The sequence below is a fragment of the Hippoglossus stenolepis genome, chromosome 11 (genome assembly GCF_022539355.2).
Source record: "Hippoglossus stenolepis isolate QCI-W04-F060 chromosome 11, HSTE1.2, whole genome shotgun sequence".
Lineage (NCBI taxonomy): Eukaryota > Metazoa > Chordata > Actinopteri > Pleuronectiformes > Pleuronectidae > Hippoglossus > Hippoglossus stenolepis.
In genome coordinates this window covers 6,243,671-6,267,339 of record NC_061493.1, presented here as the reverse complement: position 1 = coordinate 6,267,339, position 23,669 = coordinate 6,243,671, and the positions used below count along the sequence as shown (strand labels likewise).

At 41.5% G+C, this 23,669-nt stretch overlaps 2 protein-coding genes across 4 annotated transcripts; both read right to left on the bottom strand.

The window, feature by feature from the left end:
- Positions 1-909: 909 nt before the first annotated feature.
- slc7a8b (solute carrier family 7 member 8b) lies at positions 910-14,271 on the bottom strand. Of its 2 annotated transcripts, none has more exons than XM_035171629.1 (12): positions 14,141-14,271; positions 13,532-13,776; positions 10,256-10,460; positions 8,807-8,958; positions 7,124-7,249; positions 5,698-5,851; positions 4,779-4,902; positions 4,471-4,574; positions 3,857-3,953; positions 3,612-3,761; positions 2,477-2,654; positions 910-1,823 (listed from the first exon to the last, which is right to left on the bottom strand). In XM_035171629.1, exons 2-12 carry the CDS (start codon positions 13,710-13,712, stop codon positions 1,714-1,716), a joined length of 1,581 nt encoding a protein of 526 aa, XP_035027520.1. In that variant the 5' UTR covers positions 13,713-13,776; positions 14,141-14,271; the 3' UTR covers positions 910-1,713. The 2 variants fall into 2 exon arrangements, with proteins under 2 accessions (XP_035027520.1, XP_035027519.1); XM_035171628.1 differs by having other exon boundaries at positions 14,034-14,265.
- A 953-nt stretch (positions 14,272-15,224) lies between these two features.
- prmt5 (protein arginine methyltransferase 5) lies at positions 15,225-23,322 on the bottom strand. Of its 2 annotated transcripts, none has more exons than XM_035170953.2 (16): positions 23,150-23,322; positions 22,736-22,857; positions 20,612-20,697; positions 20,327-20,461; positions 20,092-20,204; positions 19,920-19,969; positions 19,640-19,803; positions 19,386-19,547; positions 19,223-19,300; positions 18,143-18,201; positions 17,907-18,029; positions 17,433-17,608; positions 16,998-17,201; positions 16,275-16,385; positions 16,127-16,191; positions 15,225-15,967 (listed from the first exon to the last, which is right to left on the bottom strand). In XM_035170953.2, exons 1-16 carry the CDS (start codon positions 23,245-23,247, stop codon positions 15,815-15,817), a joined length of 1,899 nt encoding a protein of 632 aa, XP_035026844.1. In that variant the 5' UTR covers positions 23,248-23,322; the 3' UTR covers positions 15,225-15,814. The 2 variants fall into 2 exon arrangements, with proteins under 2 accessions (XP_035026844.1, XP_035026845.1); XM_035170954.2 differs by having other exon boundaries at positions 22,736-22,854.
- Positions 23,323-23,669: the final 347 nt, after the last annotated feature.

Here is a 23,669-nt window from a genome sequence, read left to right as displayed (position 1 = left end):
GTACATTTCTTATTTTTCAACATTCTATTTATGTGTTATATGCCTGATACCTTGCTGCTGTAACACAGAAATGTCCCAGTGTGGGATCAATAAACTCCATCCATCCAACTACCCACCTACACACCTACCTACCCACCTACCCATCCACATTAAAAAATAAATGTAATTGTTCAACTACATTTTCTCTGATATAAATTGTCCTACACAAATATTTGAATGCTGTTTTAAATTTTCCACACTGTGCGGACTAGAAGAGGCTTGAAATAATTTTTCAAACGCATTATGGGTCGTTAATGGTCCATCTAGTCAAAACGTAAGTAATGTCTCATGCATATGCTTCTACAAGGAATTGACTGGTTTAGGTATTTACACATAATTATGCAATTAAGAGGCAAAACTCAAAACATTTGAATGGACTAGAGTATTATTAGCCTTTATTTTGAAAGCATGATCCCCTTGTTTCCCGTCACATCAGCGGTACTGTGACGTGTTAACCCACCTAGACCTGTCATTCCTTCCTCTGACTTCCGCAATTTGATCGCTCACTTGTTCCTGTGCACCCACCCTTTCTACGTCGGGTGATCCAACAGGTGGATGAAACATTGATGAGGTGCAGCAGATACCACTGCATTGTGTAAACCCTGCAACACAACACTGTGGCACACGAAGACAACAGTGCACAACAATATTTAGAGTTACTTACTGTATATCAAAAATATGAGATAATCATACGATTGAAGAGAATAGATATGTTGTCACTATATGCTAAATATACATCAGCGATGCACTGCGGAGAAGTTTTGATAGAAAGAGCTTGAAAATAATCAACCGTCTTGTGATTCGTCTTAACACATGTGGCTTGTTTTCTTAATACTTAAGAGCTGCAGGACTTTGGAAACACCAAGAACGTATTTTCACAGAACAAAATTTATTTCAAACGAGTAAATGTAAAATAAACAGCCAGTGATCAGTCAGTAATAAACCTTCTCTCCCTAAAGCAAAACCTGTTTTCTGAGTCCAGATGTTTTATATTCATCGTTACCCAAATGGATTAAATGAATTGTTGCTGATAAAAACAGTGAACATTTTGAAAAGAATCCTGGGTTTCACACCAAATTTGACTGGGTTCCTCCTTGACTGACACCACATCCTTCCACCAAGTTTCATTTCCGTGTAATCTTACAGATATACAATCCAACCAACAAACAACTGAATGAGGGTCAAAATAACCGTACTGGCGGTAATAAAAACTATTATACCATCTGGAAATTTTCATTCGTGTTTCTGTAATGACTTGACAGCATAAACAACAGATAAGAGGAAGAATGACATTTGTACAACTTTGATCATGATGGGTTTATGAAGACACATTGAAATATTTGCTTTCTCTGGATCCCAGACTCACAAATCACAAACAGTACATCATTCAACACAAACAGAGGGGAAATTATTTAAATAAGACTATGAAAACAAAAGTTATTTCTGTTCTATGTGATATTTCATCTCAAACACCCAGGCCGGTCAATGACGGGGTAATAAAGTCCAGTGCTGTAGAACATATTCAGTGTTAACATTTCCATTAAGTGACAAAGTACACTCGTCCTCCTAGGATTCTTCTTCCAGGCGTCTTTTTCCCCCCCAACTTTAATCCACATATGAGTACAGAGAGGAAGTGTCTGTGCACATGTTCAATTAAGACATTTGAGGGTCTTATCAATCTTCCCCAACCCCGGCTTTATTTGGCGCTACATGGGGTTCCGGGTTCCCCCCCATGTCTGGATAGACCACTGAGCAGAGCTTTTGGCACAGAAGAGTCATTTTACCTGAAAACAAATGAGAACAGGAAAATCATTTTTAGATAAGATAATGGTTCTGTATCAAACAGGGACATTTTATTAATAGAGAGAAACGTTATTTAATGCCCAGTTGTATAAATATAGTATTCGTTTTGTTTTTCATTTTTGTGTCTGTCGCGTTTTAGAAACATTTACATGCCCACTCGCTCACAGTAAATTCTGCGAATGATCTACTGTTGTGTTTTCACAACGGCTCCTTGGGACATTCTCCGGAATTGGGCCCTTGACAGAGAAACTCCAGAGAAAGGAGCTTGTCACACGGACATTTTTGTTCTCATATACAGCCCCCCCAGGAGAATGTCAGGAGGTTCTCCGTAGTTCAGTTCCGTCTAGGACACAACAGTTAAACTGTAGGAACATAACAATTTCTGGTTGGCGTTTATTGCAATTGCTTCCGAAACTATCTCAGCCTAGTTCATTTCTGAAATGTTAAAGTGAAGTGTGAGCGTAGGCCAATAGGGGAGTGTGGAGGGAGGACAATACTCTGGCACATTACAAGGCAACTTGGCCTAGTGTGTCAATATACATAACACCTATTACTACAACATTTGTGTGAATACACTGACAGAACTGCAGTTTCATAACCAAGTCACAAAAATACCATCATGATGCTGCCTTACCAATAATAGTATCAAAACACTGAGGCTTGTTTTCCCAGTAGACTCCAAAGAAATACACTGGGATGCCGGTCATCATGATGGCCAGTCCAATACCACAGACCAGAGGCTCAGAGTAGAGGGAGAAGACCAGCAGGAAGGCCCAGAACAGCAGGTAGATCACCGGCCAGACCAGGCTCACCTAGAAGAGGAGGAAGAGGGATCAAACATTCATTCATCAGTTAAAATGCAGTTCAGTCAAATCAGATGTCAAGTTAAATTGATTCCTGTAGAGACACCAGGCTTAACATTGAACTCTAATGAATAATGTGGCATATTTTGCACCCTCTGTCTGTGCAGCCTGGTTGTCAACATTGACCCATAAGTAAAGAGCAATTATCCAATTAAAGGATTTGTGAAAATAAATTGCTCATAAAATCAAAGTTTAACCAGATCAGGTTTGGCCAAAATGAATAATCTTACACCCCGTTCAGACCTGGTATTACCAGACGTCCCGAATGATCCAATCACAAGAGGTCGGCACCAAGAGCACGTCACTCAAATCACATCCGGAGTCTGGGACACATTTGGCCAAATTTATCTTTGCTGTGTGAACGGAAATGCATCTTGGGCCTCATATGAATGACCAATTACTCAGCTGACGACATTTGACCCGCTACAGTTTCACAATGAATCAAAGTATTTTTAACCCTCTCAGCACCCACATGTTTGTTGCCTCAATATCAACGCATTTTTTGTTCCCCTTTTCGAATTGTTAAAATCTTTCTTCATAGCAGATCTACAGGTCATTGACTCACTCAGCCCCTTCTGACTTGATGGAAGTTAATACTTGGTTGGTACACAGCCTTAGAGCCTTTCTTTGCTGACAAGATCACATCACATCACTTCTGCAGATTTGTCAGTTGCACTTTCAGAAATACTCAAGTTGGTCATTGCTCATTTTTTCTCATTTCATGTGTGAACATTAACTGAAGCCCCTGACCTGTGTCTGCATGGTTTTATACACTGCAGCCACATGATTGGTTGATTGTATAATTAGATGAATAAGCAGGCGTTCCTCACAGAGTGGTTGTAGTCCTCGTGAAAATGGTGTGCTGCCAATATGTCAGATTTAACCTGAGTTGTCAAAAGACTTTACCTTGATGGGTCGATACATGTCAGGCTGTTTGACGCGCAGCACAATCTGCCCAGCAACAGTGACGCCATAGAAGAGGTAGTTGATGAAGCCCACGTAGTTAATGAGTGTGTAAATGTCACTGGTGCACAACATCAGCAGAGATGAGGCCACCTGAATGTGGTGAGAGGAGGTGCATATTATTATGTGGTGCAAGGGCAAAGGTCACATAATGTAGTTTTGTCTAAAGCCAGTGCGGCAAGACTCACAGTGAACACCAAGGCTGGAATAGGAGTGCAGCGTGTGACATGAATCATGGCCAACAGACGTGGGAGATGGCCTTCCCTCGCTCCTGCAAAAAACAGCCTGGGAGACAGAACCGAAGACAATTAGATCCTGAGAGCAGAGCCAGATGGTGCTCGTGTAGCGTGCGCTCTCCCAAGCTGAGGGGCAAACTCCTCCACTGGCAGTGGGAAAGGGGTCAATAGGAGTTTCAGCTGCTCATACTGAACAAAAGGAGGTCTAGAAATGTAATAAAACATACTGTGTGGATACACCCCTAAGCAGGACTGCATACCACAAAAATCCCATCACAGTGCATTATGGTCTAAAGGCTCATATCTATGGTTTTTAGTGGTTTACTATATCGGTCAGGCTCTACCTTCTAGAGACAAACAATTTCCCACTCAGCCACTTTCCCTATAATCTGAAATCCAGCTTGTGACCCAAGAGATTACATGGCTGAAGCATTGTACTCCCGTTCAGCTCATTGTTCCCAACCTGCTTAACAGGTTTCTCTGTGTGCATCTGAACTATATCAGCATTGGAATGAACCCACAAAGAGGCTCAGTGGTCACAGAAGCTGAAACAAGAAGTAACTGACCGCGACGAGGTGAAGAGCGAGCCATTGACTCCCCCGAAGGTGGAGAGTGCCACGGAGATGGGCATGATCCATGACATCACTCCTAGCAATTTGTCTCCAAATGTCTGGGAGAAATATAAGGAGTAGAGAGAGAGAAGGGGAGGAGCATAAAACAGGTTCACAGTTAAAACACACTTAGTAACAGCGACCTATTGATTTCCAGACCAAGTGGAAAAGAATGAGAGTTAGAGGCATTATGCTAATACATGCAAACATGATCTACATGTGTAACAGCACGTTCACTCAGAGTAGAGTGACAGTTTTCTCACCACTGCTACAGCATTGGAGGCCAGCAGCTCCTGGGGGCTCATGGCTGTGATGTACGCTATGTTGGCAAAGACATAAACAAAAGTGACCACAGGGATAGAGATGAAGATGGCACGAGGCAGATTCCTGAGGAGAACACACAGGATAATGGTTAATGTACCATGAACCTTTATTTCTGCGACAGAAGTTTGAGGTTTCTATAGAAAAACGTAACAAACCTTTGATTCAACATGTCAAACATGGGGAACACAATTGGAAATAATTTGTTAAAATAGATGAATTTTTTTTTTTTTTAATGTAATAACTTGTAGTGACCTCTGTTATACTAGCTAAAAGTGGACAAAGTATTAAAATGTTTTATCTTTAACACAACTTTCATCTAAATGTTGATGAATCAAATTGGTCTAAATCTAATTCTCACAATGTTTTAAATAATAAAATCCTGTATAAACTTCCACACATTTCCAACCTAATTAGGATCCTTTCTTTATAAAGATATTCAAAGTACATTTAGTAGTCAGATCCATGAACTCAGTCCCACTGCTTTTTTTTTACCTTTATGTATCTGATGTAACAGTGGACCTTTTCACACATTCAGTGATCTACACGCACAGTTTAGAACAACTCAGACACAGGGAATCTTAGTTAGGGAATAAGCACAATCATTGAAACACAATCTTCCCCTCAAAAGTTAATGAGCTTTAACGTGTATTTGATGAGCTTTGATTGTGAATATTGTGACCCTCTCCCTGTATTTAGCACCTGTGAGCAGATTAGACATCAAATGTTTACTCCATCATTGCTTTCCTTGTTCTGCATGTTGTGTTAATGCAACTTACAACCCCCCATCATATTTTGTGCAAATAAATAAAACTTAATGATACGGGAAGCAAGGCAGCGTGTAAGAAGTGTTTGTGTTACTTGTATGGGTCGATCAGCTCCTCTGTGACGTAGTTGAGGAAGTTCCAGCCTCCATATGCAAACGAGCCTTGCAGGAAGGACAGAGCTATCAGACCGACATCGTAGTCACGGAAGGTCTCAAAGGCGTGAACTGGCTCCAACCAGTGATAGTGACCTGTCAATCAAAAAACAAGACAACAGATTCACTGAATTAAATCCGACTCGATGTGAACTGCTCTGCACCACCACAATCTGAGCAGCAGAGGGCACCAAACAATATCCAATGTTTGTTGTACAATAAATTTGCATAAAGTACTTACTAGTTATGAAAGGCTTTATTTTTATTTTTTTTTTATCCTAATAGAATTAGGTTGCAGTAAATTAGATAATGCATTTTTAAAGATATCTCATTCCTGTCAACTCTTATGCAAACATCATCCCGCTGCAGAGTGCAATTTAAACATTTTAAACCATATTTTCATTCAACATCATTTGAAAACCGTTCAGACCAGCAAATATTCTAACATTGTCACATAATAATAATATTAACATAGTAATACCAGATTTGGAAAAAGTCAAATCTCTGTAGAAGACATATTAATTAAACTACATTTCCAGCCTCGGTCCCGGTGGGATTGATGGGGCTAAGTGAGTGTGCGGCTGGGCCTGGCATGTGTGTGTGTGTGTGTGTGTGTGTGTGTGTGTGTGTGTGTGTGTGTGTGTGTGTGTGTGTGTGTGTGTGTGTGTGTGTGTGTGTGGATTATGAGTGGAGTGAAGCAGTACGTGGGACTGTAATCGCTTTCATGTTGGGATCATTAATCCTGTGAAAGCCACAAGGGGACTAAACTGTGATGGTAGCTGGAGCGTGGCTGCTTCAAAAACTGTTTTTCCCTCTTTTCTCTCTCATCATGTCTCAAGAGAGTTTTTTCCAATATGGAGTCAAGACAAAAAAAAGAGGGATGATGAGAAGATGATTAACAAGAAATAAGATGAAAAAATTACATATTTATTATTAAATGCAAAATGACTTCACCTTTTATTCAATGTAAATACTTTGATGATGCAGTCACCTACAGCAGTCGACTCTACTATCAGCGGTAAAGTTGTGAACATTTAGTAAAAGACACCGTATCGTCAATCAAATAAAAAAAAAAAGAGTCACTGCTCTTACTTCTCATGCCTGTTGTCTCTTGTTCATAGTATTATGTGTAAGTAAGCAACTGGCTGCCTTTGGTTTAGATGAATGGTCACATGAGGTGCGTTTTCAGGTGTTATTATGGACAGAGATTGATACTGACACAGAGCTTAAACATTCGTGGGGACAGAGATCATTTTAGTTCTAAAACACCGTTTTAAAATGAAAACGTATTAGTGTGAATATAGATAAGAGAGCAAGATGGACAATAGACAGATGTTCAAAGAGCCACCAAAGAGGGAGGAATCCTACCTTTGCAAATTTGGACGATGCCCATTATGATGATGAGGCCCAGGGCCAGGAGCTTGCCAGTGGTGAAGACATCTTGTACACATGTGGCCCAGCGCACACTGTAGCAGTTCACCCAGGTCAAAAACACTGACGGCAGCAAGATACAATATGACATCAGGTTTTGAGGATGATATTTGTTTTCTAGTTCTTCCATTTACTTATGTTTAGTGTGCATCAGATTTTTTAGTCTTTATCATCCCCACATAACAAAGACGTGACCCTTAGATAAAGTGCAACAAAAAAAAAAGGTTAAAAGTTTGAGTATGTAGAGATTTCCAGAAAACATTAAAGAGTGTAGGCTTTAAGATAATGTAGCACGTAAAGGAAAATACTGGCAAATTAATAATATAAACGGGCTCATTTTTAAGAAAGAAATTTAGTTTTTGTCTCAAAACATCAAAATAGTTTTCCCTTAATGACAAATCTTAAGATAAAACTGATTTGTGACAAGAGGGGATGTGATTTCAGTTTAAAATGAACGTGACTACGTGCTTAGTTCTGTCACACTCAAGATTAGTTTTGCCCTAGATATTTAAAATACCTTAAGCCATCTGGGCTCACTGGCAGATTATTTTAAGCCTTTGAGATCAACTTATGTTGAAGATCAGTTACAGAAATGTCAAACTGATCAGAAAAGCTCATATTTTGGTTGATATAAGAAAAAAAAAAAGTGTCCAGATTACACATTATCCAAAGATCAATAAAAGCCCCGACGTGAAGGATTTAGAATCTTCTCACTTAAAGTGTGTTGAACTTTTCATAGCAAGGTGGCAACAAGGCCAGTATTTGTATTGTGACCCTTTCTCTGGAATTCCTCTGAAACCTACCACAAATATTGCTTCGGCTGTTAGATTGTAACTTGTACATACACCAGCACCACTCACACAGCAGCTCCTTCACTACCCATAATGCAACTCTTTGTGTGAAATTCACTGGCTTGTATATTTAGCTGAAATTATTTTTGTTTCAAAGTGCAAAATTTCAAGACAAATTATCTGTTATTTTTTAGCCTTGACAAAACTCAAAGACATCTTATAAAACAGCTTAGGTTTGTGGTGAGTGCTGCGTTTGATGTAAACTCACCAAGCAACGTTGTTTTTACCACCTAACAATTAAATCTTAAACCTGTAAGTGTTTCTCCAACAGACTTGAGCGGTTTCTATTAAATAACTGTGAAAATGGCTACAAACTAGAATGACACTAAGAGCAAATACTTCTGCCAAGGCCCAGGCCTAAATATCAGTCCCCTAAATATGCCAGGATTTTTTCATCAAAATCAAGGATATTTCATGGGAAATTGGTGAAAAGGTCAAACTTCTCTCACAATATTAAAGTAAATGAAAAATAGTTCATGGTAGATCTGATAATTTGTCCAGATCGGGCCAATGTCAAACAGCCAAGTTTCATGAAAACCCATTCAGTAGAGTTTGCGTAATCCTGCTAACAAGCCAACCAACCAACAGACAGGGGTTATATAAAAAAAGAATTAAAAAAAACTCTGGAAAATAAGCCTTAAATCTCTTAAATACAATGCCTGACATGATCTTTCAAAGGAAGCGCCTCAATGTTACTTCACGATCTGTCTCTGTCAGTGCACTGCCTCAACCAACAGCAGTTCAATCTTGAGTTTTATTTATCACTCACAGAGGCAGACTGCAGCCAGCAGACGGAGGCCGCTCTCTGGAGGGAGGCAGGAGGAGAAGAGAGGCTGCAGGATGTAGTTGGAGAAGGTGAGAGCGATCACGGCCTGGTTACTGGGGTAAATAACCAACACCGCAATCCACAGACGCAGAAACCTGAGCGACAACAAAGGGAGTCGGGGTTAATGGGACATGGAAACACATTTCTGTCACACACCAGTAAGCAAATACAACTGCACACACACCCCACAAGCAAAGCATTGTGTAAGACAAGAACTGCCCTCGTTATTGAACATGAAATGGAAAACAAAAGGGTATTCAGCATATCAGCTTAGTACATGACAGAAGTGCACTGGAGCATTGTTGTGACAGACAAGAGAAATGAGTGGATCTGGGTCAACGATGAAGCTGGACGCTTTAATGATATGGTGGGCATGATGGTGAGGGGTGGGAATGTGACAGGAGTTTACAGTAAAACTCTCATGAATTACAATAGGCTTGCTAAAACCTTGTAATCTTATAGATCACTCAGCATTTTACATACTTCCCTATTTTGGGAAAGTATACAAAAGCATGCACATCAAAACTTCATAAACACGGTGCTGGACTGAAGTGACAAAAAAAAATAATCAGAAGACAAAAATGACCTGAAGTCTGAAGAAGGGCCTGTGCCCGAAATGTCACCTATACCTGGGAGGTTAAATAAATACGTTTGTGCGAGCATTAACTGGTGTTGTGATCTTCTGATTCCAATTTAATTATTTAAACCATCAACTTTTGGAGCAGATTCAAATCTGATGTGTTTAAGGGATTTATTTCTCTTTATCATTGCCAGAAGAGAGGGCATTTTCAACTTTAGTGTGGCTTGATTGAATTTAAGGGAACTGTCGGGCTCTGGAGAGTATAGAGTATGTGCTCTTTACCGTTTTTTGGTGTTATTCCCTTGGCAAAGGAGGTGATGATTTCACCCCTGTCCTTTTTTGTTGGTTGGTTTACATGTTTGTTTTTAGCAAGAAAACATTAAAAAACTATTTGACTGATTTCCATGAAACCTGGTGGACAGATGCAGCATGCGTCAGGGAAGAACTCAATCAATTTTGGTGTGGATCTGGATCAGGAGGCGGATCCAAGAATGTCTTTGTTCACCACTTTCTTAAACATTGTGACATTTTCACTACAATCTGGTGCAGCTAGATTTGATACAAGGGGATTGCTGGGCTTTAGTGGAGGTTTTATTGTTAAGTACTTTGTTACTGTTTTGAACTGTTGTAAACAAATTTTGAATAGCTTCTGAAGCAGATAAATATGAATCCCAGGTTAAAGTATGAGTTATATGATGCTTCAACGTCATATCTTTGCTGCAGTTATGCTTAGAGTCACCAAAGCCGAATTTTGTAAATCCTGCATATAAGAGCTTTGATCTTATCCTGATAATTAGACAGTTTCTTCTCACCCAGCCAGTCCTCCAAATATGTCTTTAACATAGGAGTAGTCTCCCCCAGACTTGGGGATGGTCACGCCTAATTCTGCATAGCAGAGAGCACCAATAGCTGTGATGACTCCAGTGGAGACCCACACGATCAGGGCAACACCCACTGAGCTGGCATTCTCCAGGACGCCCTTAGGACTCACAAAGATCCCAGATCCAATGATGTTTCCTGGGTGAGTCAAACAGACAGATACAGAACAACTCAGTAAGATACAGAAGCTCTGGAGATTGGTCAAAATCAGCATTTCAACTAACAAACAATAATGTGAGAACAAGCCATCAGTATCTATAAAGATATACAGCAGATGTGTATTGTGTTCATGATACGCTCACCAACAGTGGGAGAAAAAAAATGAAAAGAATCCTTAGACCACTGAGGCTGAATGTAGACCATAAAATAAAAGCTGCAATTCTCAGTCACATGATGAAACATATCCTGTGATTCATGTTTGAAATCGGAAAACACAGAGGTTTTGTGAAGCACCCACACCATAATATGGGTGTTTGAGCAGTCAGAGCCTGCACTTTAACTGGCCAAACAAATCTCCCTTACAAGTTCACTTTAAAGAATGAGATGATAACCCCAGTTTATTCCCAGTATGTGCCCACCATGTCATGGCAGACATGGGCTGTGTTGAGGTCCCGATGTCTTGTTTGCTGAAGCCCCATAATAAGGAGACCAACATTAGATTTTGAGACAACGCAAAAATTGATTTAAGGGAGTGAATTTCTGATAAATATATTGACCAATATAAAAAAACTAATCCATCAGAGGTGGGGGACATTTTTCAACTGAGGGCCATTTCAATTTTTCAAACATCCTTGGAGGGCCACACTAAATGATTGAATAAACATCAAGGTTTATTCATCAAGGTTACCAAGGTTTATCTCCTTGCAAAGAGTCCGTTTAAAAAGTGCTCACAGCAGTAGGTTTGGAAAATCCCCAGAACGTACACACAGTTCAAAGACCTCAAGCAGAGTGGGGGTCGTTGTACGTAGCTTTGAGCTTGAAGTTGCTTTGCAGCTTCGGGATTTTGTGTTAAAAGTTGTCAGACACATCAGCTGCTTCTAGATTAAAACGTCCTAAATATGTTCTCTTCCTTTTATTTAACTGTCATGACCTGAAATGGCTAAAGGAGTTTCACAAACTCATCACATTCAGATGAAAAATGCTCCACAACAGCAACAAGGCATCTCCTTCAAATTCTTATCTGAATGATGTTTCAACTTCTTAGCCTGTAACTCAGTGGCCATAAAACTTGCCTGAAAACATTGCCTCTGTCAGAATATGGTCTTTTGAAAGCTGTTTATTATGCACATAAACTCGACAGAGGATTGTCCACTTAATCCAAGATCATTTGTTCTCGTAACTCGTCCAGTTTCTTCTGCATGTTTCCAGGTGCAATGGTGCTAATGCTGATGAATTTGGCCTTTAAAAAGATAATCCATTATTCAATACATCGCAATGGGAGCCAACACAAAAATTAGTGTACAGCCGTTTCTTCCCAGTGATGCAGCACCACACTTAACCATTGTTTCTGATGGTGATGGAAATTGCAGTCTCAACAATGTTGGACACCCATTAGTGGGATTGCTTTTTATTGAGTTTTTTTTTTCCTGCATGTGTAGGAGGCGGTAGGGACTGAGGAGGATTCATGACTGCCAACATTTGCCTGGAAACATGGTGGCGGCGTCTATGAAAGAGCACATGCAAGACGCAGGCTCAGCAATTCACGGAGAGAATGAGGATGAATGGAAAGTCGATAGGGGAGAGATTTCAGTCCGTACCACTTGGACTGCAGTACAAACAACTGATTTACAGCTCCATTCAGCTGCATTTTCTTTGAACACATGAAAATTCTTCTGTGTGTGTCACAATGGCAAACATTACTAGAAAGTGGATGGCATCTTAAATTAGACCTCGTTTTTGACATGTCACAAGGAAAAGCACAGGTGGAAACTATGGCCCAGAACTCCTCTTAAATTCAAACAAGCTGCACCAAATTTCCCCCACATAGATAACAGTACCCTAAAAATGCCTGTTTATTTGAATCAAGATTCATGAATTATTCTCTTGGAAAAACAAAATGTTGAAGAAAGTGAAAAAAAATTTGGGGATCTGGCCCCTGATCTGGATTACGCTATAATTGAATGGGTTCTTCTCTGGCCCATACTGCATCCTTCCACAAAGTTTTGTGTAATCATGCTTACAAACAAACAAACATTCGAACCGACCAATAAACAAACAATGATGGCTGAATTCCATTCCTTCATTTTAGGGTCCCGGTGTTTAACATGCTAGGACACTTGAGCTGTGTCTCAGTTCAGGGGCTGCATCCTTCCGAGGACCACAAAGGCTGAATCGAATTGAGACAGTCTGGTCTCTAGAGGATTTCCGTGATCTTCGTCACCAGCTTTCCAAGCAACAGAGCTGAAGTTGGACACGAGAATTACGTTATTTTCCCAACATGTGTACCGTGATGGGCATCTTGTCGCTCAACTCGTTGCTGGAGCCATTAACTCTTTGAAAAACGGTTCGTCACTGGAACACAATGAATCCTGGAATAGGTTGGTCTGAGAAGGATCCAACTGTTGGAGTCTTTGTTTCTCAGGGATGGAAGGACGAACTTGTCTGACGGATTTGAGGGAGCTTTCGAAATGGGACAGTCTAATCATGCTGCTGTGACGCAAGTCACGCAATTGGTCTTCAAATGCAGCCTCTGAAGGATGTGGCCCCTGAAATGGGACACAGCTTTGAACTGAATAGAGCCATCATTAATGTTCATCGGTGACACCTGAGCTTTTCGTACAAGGACTTGTCAAAGTGTCTGCTCGGAGAGAAACTTATCACTCTAAATTAAACACTTCTGAAAAAAAACAGCTTTCAAAAAACTGTGATGACTTCCACATCAAACATTTGATTTTTCTGGGTTATTTTGATGCAACGACTCAAACAATAGCCCATGACATGTAGGACAACAAGGTGTTCGTTGTTGACAGGAGCTTCTTAGGTTTAAGAGATGTGGTGGAGGAGAGAAGATGATTTCACCACAATAAATAAACCCATTAATAATTATGAGATTAATTGAATTAATCAAGTGCTACCAGTACATAGATCAAAAATTAAATGGGTTCTTAATACTATTTTTTTTTCCTTAGATAAACTTGAGTTGAACTTGAAGTAGTGGTTGCTTCACTGCCATGGGGCGAACAGTTCCGTTCATATATCGATGGACTTACCCACTATGATGCCACAGGCGCTGACCAGGCCGATCTGTTTCTTCAGAGCCACCCCCGAGCTTTCACCTGTGTCGTTGCCCTCAGCACACTGAGACCCGGACGGCTCCGGGTCAGCTGCTGCTCCTCCACCTCCTCCACCTCCTCCGCTGCTGCTGCTCCTTTTCCTCGGATCCTCGCTCATCCTGCCCGGTGTGTCCCCCCCTCTGTGCTGCAGGGAACCGGGGCCGCGCCTCCTCTCCTGTTACCTACCGATACACGTGCCATTGTTTACAGAAAAATACAAGATTAAACAGCTGGAGGCGGTTTGCATCTTTCCACTCGGCTACAGTGAAGCTAAACCGAGCATCAACTCAGAGTGCACCTGCAGTTTTATATAGTGACCACACACACTTTAAAACCACTGTTACCACAACATGACACAATCATATCAAAAACACTAAATGTTAAAGTTTAGACTCACTGATTTAACTGGGAATTAAAGCCAGTTGTTGTGTAAACTTACCGACACGAACTTCTAATTAACTCATCACCGGCGGGAGCCTCGTGCATGCGCTTAGTTTCCCTGAATGAAACTTTATTGATAAAGTGCTCTGGAGCGGACCGACGCACCTCGTGAGCAGCAGCTGTGACTCGGTGGGAAGAGAAGCTCGCTGTTATGTGACGGTGGGTTTCATGTTGTGCCCTGACGCTCCTCTCCCGTGGCCCCGGCGAGCGAGACGACAAGAGAGCCACCAGCTGACCGGCGAGATATAGAAAAGATGGTTGTTTTCCACCAATCAGCGCTGCACGCCCGAGGGCCCCGCCCCCTGCAGCGAGGAGCAGACGTCTCTTTCATTGATAAATTAAAGGTACACATTGTGTGTAAGAGCAAGTTCACACTGGCCTCAATGGTAACACATTTTAAAATATATATAAAAAACTATACACGTCTTATTATGACGATATCAAACTTGAATACTGTATTTAAAATTATTTTTATATATACACTGACACACTAATCCACACAAAATAAAATGACCTATTCCTATTTGATTAGGTTTAATGTGATTTTAATGAGAATAACATATATTAGGTTGAATGTAGGCAGTGTGACATCACCTAATCCCCTGCACTCCTGCGTTCAGTGTGTATTGGACTTCAACATAACGTCCATGGCTAGCATCCCATTTTTAGTTCTAGCAAATATTCTCCTCACAATGTCAACTAAACTACAACTAAAATTAAAACTAAACTTAAAACAGCAGTATAAGCTTTAATACGGGAACTCCCCTACTCCCTGTGTGATCAGATTACTTTTGGACACTTAGACATTAAAATATCAAGAAAACAATAATTCATCCTTAAAAGTGTTACTGAAATGTCATGTTGTATTGCACAAGCACTGGTTGTGTCTATCAACTGCAGTTTGACACATGCTAACAACTGGTCTTATCATGCTTAGCACGATGCCTGGTCTTATCATGTTTAACATAAGACCAGACAGGGTGTGTTTGATGGTAAACAGCGGTACAGAGTAGCTGAGAAGCACAGGTGAAGTGTCAAAGGGCGACATCTACTGGACAAAATACAACCCCAACTATTTAGGTTGTACTTCCATTTTAACAATATAATCTTGCTGTGTTGTCATTGGAAAATTATTCACAATTTTCTACTATTCCCGTTCCCATCCCAAGAACTTTCAGAGAGTTTGAAGAACATTACAGTGCTTTCTTTATTGACATGGTTCAAACATCAAGAAATAACAAAATAAAAAGGTATGAAGAGACAGTCCCAGAACAATGTGATGTGTGACCTGAATGGCAACCTTCTTCTGACCCAAGTGATGACAAAAAGGGTGTTTCTGATGCAGTATGGAATGTGAGTTGGATAAGGCATAGATAGGTTTGGATGGACTGAGAGTGTATGAGTGCATACACAGAACAGGAGAGGGGGGGGGAAAAAAACACAGCATGACAAACCTCTGGCGGGGTGTTTAACCTAATTTCAACGAGCCACAGCAACAACTTTGTGTACAGGTGATAAGACATGTCAGCTGAAGATAGCAATACTCAGAGAACACAGAAATAAAAATGTATGGTTTACCCAATCATTTATTTTCATTTCTAGCTCAAAGGTGCTACCAATGGTTGTTTTATGACCCAGACCAAACTGACTGAGGGCTCTCACAGGTCCAGGTTTTAACCGTGTGTATAAAAAGAACCAGGCCGACCAACTTAAACTGCCACAGAGTTGTACAGAAACACAAATGAGTATACGCTTGGTGAGGATGCTCGTTTGTCATCTTTACAGGCCGATGGTGTAGGAGCGTCCTGATGGGTTGTGGATGGCAGAGCAGGAGGGTTCAGTCACGGCCCATTCGTACCAAACCTTCTTCCCGTTGTTGCAGCGCCAGAATCTCACTGTAACATCATCATCCCGGGCTACGGCGATGGGTTGCTATTGAAAGGAGAGGAGTACAGGAAAAATATTTCATTAACTTTTAAACATGTTTATCAGATTGTGCAGAAGACCTTCAAACATACAAGGGATATTTAGCATATTGTCCTATATTCTAAAATGAAATAAATGTAAATGAATTAAGTGGCTGTAACTCACTTTGAGGGGGAAGAGGATGGGGAACCAGGAGAACATTCCAGGTGAATGAGTTTCTGGTTTTATACCTGAAACAAACAAAAATGAACAATATTATAATAAAAACCAATTGTAAACACAGAAGCCCTTCCTCTTTTTTAAGACGACTTACTGAGTGTGACATCTTTGTACAGTGTGGTTTCAAAGTAGCCAGCGAAGCCGTGAAGCACTGAGTTACACCCCACAGAGAATCTGAGGCACTGATACCGGTTATTGTTCATATCTGAAAGAAAGACAGGGGTCAACATATTCATATCGTATTATGGTCATGTGTGAAGTCTATACGTTTCTAAAGCTGTTTTCAGACATGGACAGACAACTCTGGAAAATGTCTCGAAAATTGGGTCTTGAATTTGCCTTTCACAGATGAAAAACAACGGGAGATGGCTGTTTCAGACACTTTCAAAACAGCAAGAACATTTCTGGAACATTCAGACCGGGGGTGGCGCCTGGGAAGAGCGTGCAGGAGGCAGAACATGATGCATAAATTCTGTTGTGGAAATCAACAGGTTTTGTTTACAGCTCATCAACTTCAGTGTTGGCCCTCATCTCCAAAAGCTCTCAAATCTGCTTGGACAAGTCTGTCCAATTTCAGTTTTGCATCCGTCGCGTGTTAGAAACATCGCCCACTCACTCCCTGTGAATTTTCCGGACATTTTCCTGCAGTATTTTCACATGGACTCACATGTGATTAGGGGGTTGGCATGAAAAGTTCCGGAAAATGTCCTCAACAACTGACTTTACCTTCTCACATACAGCACGTCTGGAAAAGTCTTCAGTGCATGTCTGAAAGCAGCTAAAGTGAAAAATATAAGTGTGGTGTGTTTCTATCTACCTGATGTGGGGTGTCTGAAGGTGAAGCACGGTTTGGGTTCAGCCAACTGGTGGAAGTTATGGAGGCGCACTACGTAGGGCGTCTCAAAGTGGCACTCGGGGTCCTTGTCACGTTCCCGGCAGCTGCGTACTTCATTGTAAAGCTTGGAGGAGGACAGGGGAGCCAGGAAGGACGTGTAGGAGCAGGGGATGCTGACACCGCCGTCTGAAGGTGACATGAGGAGGTGAGCGTAAGGGGGAAAGAGATAGAGATTTGAGATGGAAGCAAGCATGGAAGGTAATGGAGGATGACAAATGCTATCAACATTGTTTGATGTGGCAAATATCCAAATGTGCTCTGCATTCGATGACTCTGCAGCTACAACATATACATGGTTGATTTTCTATTAAAAAAAACACACGTCAAGAGTCATATTAAACCACAACAGTGAATTACCTTTGAGAAAGTGCTGCGCTCCATCTAAGCACTCAGGGGAGAGTTCATTGTCGCCAAACGATCCAAGCAGCTCGCTGACAATGATGTCCGCTTTCTCAGGTGCTGCCCAGTCTCGCATGTCACATGACACCACAGTCACCTGTTCACCCCACTCCTCAAAGCGCCAGTTCTCTAGCCTGAACAAGTAACAGTGAAAACTTTACGTTAAAACTGCAGGAAATTCCATGAGGATTTAAAATGACAATCCACAAAATGGTATATAATCATATTTCTTTTTTTCCTTCCATGGCAGCCCATCCATCAATCACAAATGGATGTTTTTACACCATCATATTATTATCTGATCACAACATAATCCATTGCCATGCACAGCTGGTAAAAGTGTTTGTGTGTTATATTTTTCCTATGTAGGTGGTATACTTCCGTATTCAAAGACGTGTATATGGACATTAAGAGCAGTAATATGTTACTCACGTGACTACAGCGTTGGGATTTTTCTCCACAGCATACACCTTCAGCTTCCTGTCTGCCTGTCTGGCAGCTCGCAGGGACGCATTGACCAGCGGACCCCGACCTGCTCCTAATACCATCAAAACCCTGTGTGAAAAAGACAACATTAGAGAACACTGCGGCATGACATCTCTCACTATTGAAGCAAAAAGTTGTGGCACTTCACAAAATCATAGAAAGAGTTGTTTCTTTCCACTCACTGGATATTTGTGTCTTTCTGCTCCTCTGGAACTCTGTCAAGAAGACATTTATACACAGCCTGCAAAGACAAAGCAGATAGATCAATATGTTGCATGTCTATAAAGACAAAATTAATTATATACTCATTTTATCCTTTAAACTAAGTGGTGTGTATACTTTGCATTATATTGTCCTATACCATTTTATTTCCCCCATATCTAACCTGATTTAACACAAAAACATGTAAATGCAAATTCTAAAAGCAATATTCTAAAGCATTTATGCTGACTCCCTGTTCAGTGAAAAACTTAAACAATGACTGGCTGCAACTGCCATAAATCAAGAATGGTTAAATAAAGTAATGCTTCTGGGATTTTGTTCGGTTGCATATTTTTTTTGTAGTTTAATTATTTGGTGATTCTCCATCAGCAGTAGCTGAGAAGTGTCCGAAGCCTGTCAAACAATCTTCAATAAACCGACGGTCAGGACAGAAAACCAATCTGCCTTACGATGTTAAGATTTTCCCAAAGCTACACAGCAAGTTCGAAAGATTTTCTCTCGGTGAATGAACAAGCAGTGGTATTAAATGACTCCTGTAGATGCTGTATAAGTTCACCATATATGGAGGATTGTAGGTATGTGGAATATAAATGGATGCTTTTGTGGTTCATAGTTTACTTAACCCAAGGAGGAAATAAACTCTGCTTCATCTCCAAGTATGTAGAGTACAGCATTAATTGGATGAACTGGAAGCATTTCATCAAACAATGTGAGATGAGACCTTGTAAACAGCAAATGTTCGTGTGAACTGGTCATAACATACACAGAAAATTCATGGAGATCCTATGTAGCTCAATGACCAACACTGCTCTAAGTGTGGGTCTAATTCAGAGAGTATTCTACCTCAATGACAAGTTTAGGTTACTTCTGACTGAACACCGAGGATGTGCTACTTTAAGTGTATAGATGAAACAGTACTCTGGATATATGACGCTTGCATGACACAAACTCTTTGTGGATTGTCACTTTATCCTCTACAGATTTCCCAAACTGATAACATTTTCAGTAGGTGCCGTTACCCCTTTGTCTAATAGTCTTACCTGTTGGTATTGGGAGTATTTAATAGGATCCTTCTCAAACACTTCATATGTCTGAGACTCCAGGTTGTCCATGAGGGGCTACAGGGAAGAGGAAAAAAAACTCTTTATCATCATCTGTGTCAAAAAATTAAAATATTTCAGTTATATGAACACACTTGCTTACCTGGAGAGGAGACTGCAGGTAATCTTCGTAGCCCTTGGCGAAGAGCTCATACGCATTTGGTGCGGGTCGGTTCTGGTTGAGGAATTCCAGGTACTGCAGGTAAGATCTGAAATCCTTGTCAGTGTGCCGACTGGTGCCGGTGAAGATGAACTGGGCCTCCAACTGTGCAAAGAGATTGTTTTTATGAAAAACACTTCCACATTGGGCTGGTGATTCGTTTATTTTCTAAAAGACAACTTGTAATCATTATTTGCCTTGAAAAGACGGAAGATTATTCTCTGATGGGCTTTGGACAGAACAGGGAAGCCCTTCTTGTTAGTCAGGAAGATGCTGGTGGGAAGTATGGCAGCTTTGATGGGTTCCCCGAGCCACTTATCGACCACAGCCTCTGACGGCATGTCTGCTCCAACTTCAATAGCTTCAAGAATAGAATAAAGTCAAATTTCAGCAGCAGACATTACCACGGTTATTTTTGTGTTTTTTTTAATGCACCGACTTTGCCCTGGGCAGCTACTTCCCAGTGCACTCTCTTACCGAGACAGATCCTCTTGTTGTAATCACAAAGGGTTCTGATCGAGTGCCACCTAAAAAGAGCAGAGACGAGTAAACAAAAAGAATCAGGACAGGAATCAGGAAATCAATGACGGCTGTTTGAGCATGCAGAGGACACGCGGCTGCTCTGGAAATCGACTTTCGGGAAACTCACCAGCTCCAGGTCTTCTCATCAACACTTGACTCATCAGTGCAAGTGGTCGGTTCATTCTCAATCAGGTCTTCCCGCATGTCCTCAGATGCCATTAGCGGCACACGTATCCAGAACTACTCAGACACAGAGGAAAGCAGTGGTTAACTGATGGCTTCAGCTTCCTGTCTTGCCTCTCTGTCACCTTAAGAGCATTCTACATGCGCATATGGAGTTTTGTTTAAACGGTGTGTCTTACATTTGAGGTGTGGTGTCCAGTTTGGATGTGGTTTAGCAGCAGACGGGCTAGGTTGGCATTACGAGGGCCCTTCAGAGGAATCATGAAGACAGGCAGACCCAGATAGGCTGAGAAGTTGAGCTCCTGTGTCAGAGCCTGGAGAGAAAACGTAGGAAAAAGACTTATGAGAGCATGAAGAGTATTATTTAAGAAGGACAAGAGACTGACTACCTCCAGTTCACTAGTACCACAATCTTCAAATCAATAAAAAGGAAGAAAAAAAATTGTGCAAAGTGAAAGACTTACTGCCTCCGAGTTTCTGCGTTCTGTCTCGATTTCTGCATCTACGTCGATCCATTGAGAAAGCTTCCCAACAATAAGAGTGTTCCAATCTAGACAAAGCAGGGAGGGTATTTTTAAAAAGCACATTAACTGTCATAAGAGCATTTATTGTCAATCCCTTGAGTCAAAGATCTCACCTCTACCTATTTTACTGGTCTCATCTTTGACAAAGCGTGTGTGAAATTTTGACATTTTGACTGTAAGCTGAATTTGATTGGGGAATCCTTTAATAGTGATGTTTTTTATGAATCCCAAATGGGGAAAATGCAGTGTTACAGCAGCCAAGTCACATCAATCATAAGAAATTAACTAAACCTGTCATTCATGCGATTGGCTGTTATCATGCGATTCCATTTTGGGGGTTGGCTATGATACCTTCAAATTGATTGATTACTTGCACCCATGATCTTTTCTATGTAGCATAGGCCATTTACAAGAATGTACCAGAAAATGATGTGATTATATGAGCAAAGTTTTTAGCTTTTGATTTCTCATTTTGTAGGATTCTAGACATCACACATTAAATGTCTGTAAGTCTTGATAAATGTTGAAGTGTGTGCAGGACACCAGCAGGTTCGATGGGATTGGCTCCAGATTTTATCCAGCAGGAGGAAATAGAATATAGTCTTGAATAAATATATTAGAATGTTTTGAATGAACTAAACCAAAACAACAATGTTGACTCGCTCAGACGCGTTCACAACAACACAATCTACAAAGCGTTGAGGTGAGCGATGGTGAAGCCGGCAGAAGGAGAATGTGACAGAAGCTGTTTTCAGACATGACCTGCTTTCAGTCAGCTTTTCAGTGTGGAGAATTGGGCCCGGACTTTACCCTCAGTTTGCTTTCCACACATGCACAACACAGTGGGAGGTTTTCTGCACCGACATGTTCACAACAGCAACAAATCCTCTACATTATTAAGGCAAGAGGTGGAGCAGCTGGGTGCAGCAGGCAGAGGCAGGAAATGACGTTTTAATTCTGCTGTGGAGATCACGTGATTTTCTTGACAACAAACAGACACTGGTGTCGGCTCTGATCACCGCAAACTCTCTAGACAGCTTCGTTGGTGTCTTCTACATGACTGACACCGTTCTCCTTTTTGCGTCAGTTGTGTGCTAGAAGCGTCATCAACCCCCCCCCCCCACTCGCTCGCTCTCGGTGTGGCCAACCGGGGATCTCCGGCTGTGTTCTCACATGCGATTCTCCTGACTTTCTGCAGACTTTATACTAGGGGGCCAGGTGGAGAAAGTCTGCAGATAATCCAGGGGCTCCAACTGTGACATTTGCGTTCACACATGCACCTCCTCCAGAGTGCGGAGAATCTCCAGAGTTCAGCGCATGTCTGAAAGTAGCAATATTAATTCTGCTGCAGAAATCACATGTTTCTCTTTACAGCGTTTTACCACCAGTGTTGGCCCTTATCAACAAATACTATCTTCACATCTTCGGCTGTGTCTTCTACATGTGTGGCTGTGATTTTTCCACCTGAGATATTTGTATTCTCTTTTTTCCCCCCAGTTTGGCATCTGTTGCATGTTAGAACCATCAACACACCCACTCCCTCTCCGTGAATCCTCCAACAGATCTGCTGCTGAGTTCTCACATTGGCTCATTCTCCGGAGATTTTACTCGAGGGCTGAGAAACTCTGGATGAAGTCCAGGGCCTCTCAGAGTTCAGTGCAGGTCGGAAAGCATCTAGTCAACTGGTTCATTCCCTGACTGGGAAGACGCATCTAGGTGATCTGTACCTCGGGACAGCAAGGCACTGAGGATTATATGTCCACATATACCGTACATGATGGAAAAAATGATCAGGCATAGAAAACAGGTGTATGTAAAACTGGTGCACGTGCTTATATGAGAGGGGAGTTAATCTGGGTCATTCAACAAGATCTGGAATCCAGGAGTAAATACTTATCACCTGACTTAATAACATTTTGAATATGATTATCATTGAGGCAACGTGATCAAACATCAATCCATGGTGCTACATGGGGCCTTTTGCAGCATGGAGGTGTGTAGAGTCTAGGCAGCGGGTAAAACAAGCTCAGGTCCCATTAGAGGATTGAGTGAGGACGGACTCACCTCTTCCACACAGCAACAGATCTGAGCGGGTCGGAGCACCGGCTCGGGATTTCGCGGGTTCGAGCTCATACTCTCTCCTGAACCTCGGGTGGAACAGGGGCATGCACAGGAAGTCAAACCTGCTCAAGATAGAAAAGAAAGCACGGGTTCTAATATAAATATGATTTGTAGCGTTAGCCGGGAAGGAGACATTCACATGTTAGCATTAGCTGTCCCCTCAGCTAGCTAGTTAGCTTTAGCAGAGTAGAGACACGGCACATCGGGGTCCAGCATCGTTGTGCTTGGGCACGTGTTGGTAATTCACCGGCTAGCTTAGCATCACCACACGCAGACATGGTGCTAACAAAGCTGCGCCTCGTCTCCTAACCTCACTTTCACCGCACGGCAACACACAGGCTGCATCACAATCCTCACCCAAGTTTGGCGACCACGGCTAAAGTGTCAGCTACCTCCGGCACACAGTTCAGATCTCTCCCGCAGGACAGCCTGCCTCCCGTGCTCCCGGACGCCATGATTGTAGCTGAATGACCGGGACCAACTAGTTGCGCCGCCTTTCGAGGAAACCTACGCCATCTTGGATCTGCGCAGACTAACGTATACCATTGGGTAGCAGAATGATTTAGAGCCAAAATGGCTTCACGAGAACGACAGTTACAGTACCCTTGAATTATCGCGACAATTGATTATTTTCTATATCAATGTTTTTCAATTATTGTCCAAAATATTCCTGAACAAACTTGTTATGGAGCATTTAAATAATGAAACAATAAATGACTGGTCAACAATATCTTCGGCTTGTAAATATTGAACTCAGCAGTGGATGACTTCATGTACTACTACTACTGCTACCACTAATACTACTACTACTACTACTACTACTAATAATAATAATAATAATAATAATAATTAAGCATTCTTCTTCTTCTTCTGTTCG

Bases quoted from the DNA above. Each gene is read 5' to 3' on its own strand.
- slc7a8b (XM_035171629.1), bottom strand. From the start codon at position 13,712: ATGAGCGAGGATCCGAGGAAAAGGAGCAGCAGCAGCGGAGGAGGTGGA. The intron at 3,762-3,856 runs GTGAGTCTTGCC...CACCACATTCAG, and splicing joins TTCCAGCCTTGGTGTTCACT to GTGGCCTCATCTCTGCTGAT. The intron at 2,655-3,611 runs GTAAAGTCTTTT...CTCCTCTTCTAG, and splicing joins ACATGTATCGACCCATCAAG to GTGAGCCTGGTCTGGCCGGT.
- prmt5 (XM_035170953.2), bottom strand. From the start codon at position 23,247: ATGGCGTCCGGGAGCACGGGAGGCAGGCTGTCCTGCGGGAGAGATCTG. The intron at 19,301-19,385 runs GTAAGCAAGTGT...TCTTCCCTGTAG, and splicing joins ACCTGCAGTCTCCTCTCCAG to CCCCTCATGGACAACCTGGA. The intron at 16,192-16,274 runs GTAAGTCGTCTT...TGTTTGTTTCAG, and splicing joins GTACAAAGATGTCACACTCA to GTATAAAACCAGAAACTCAT.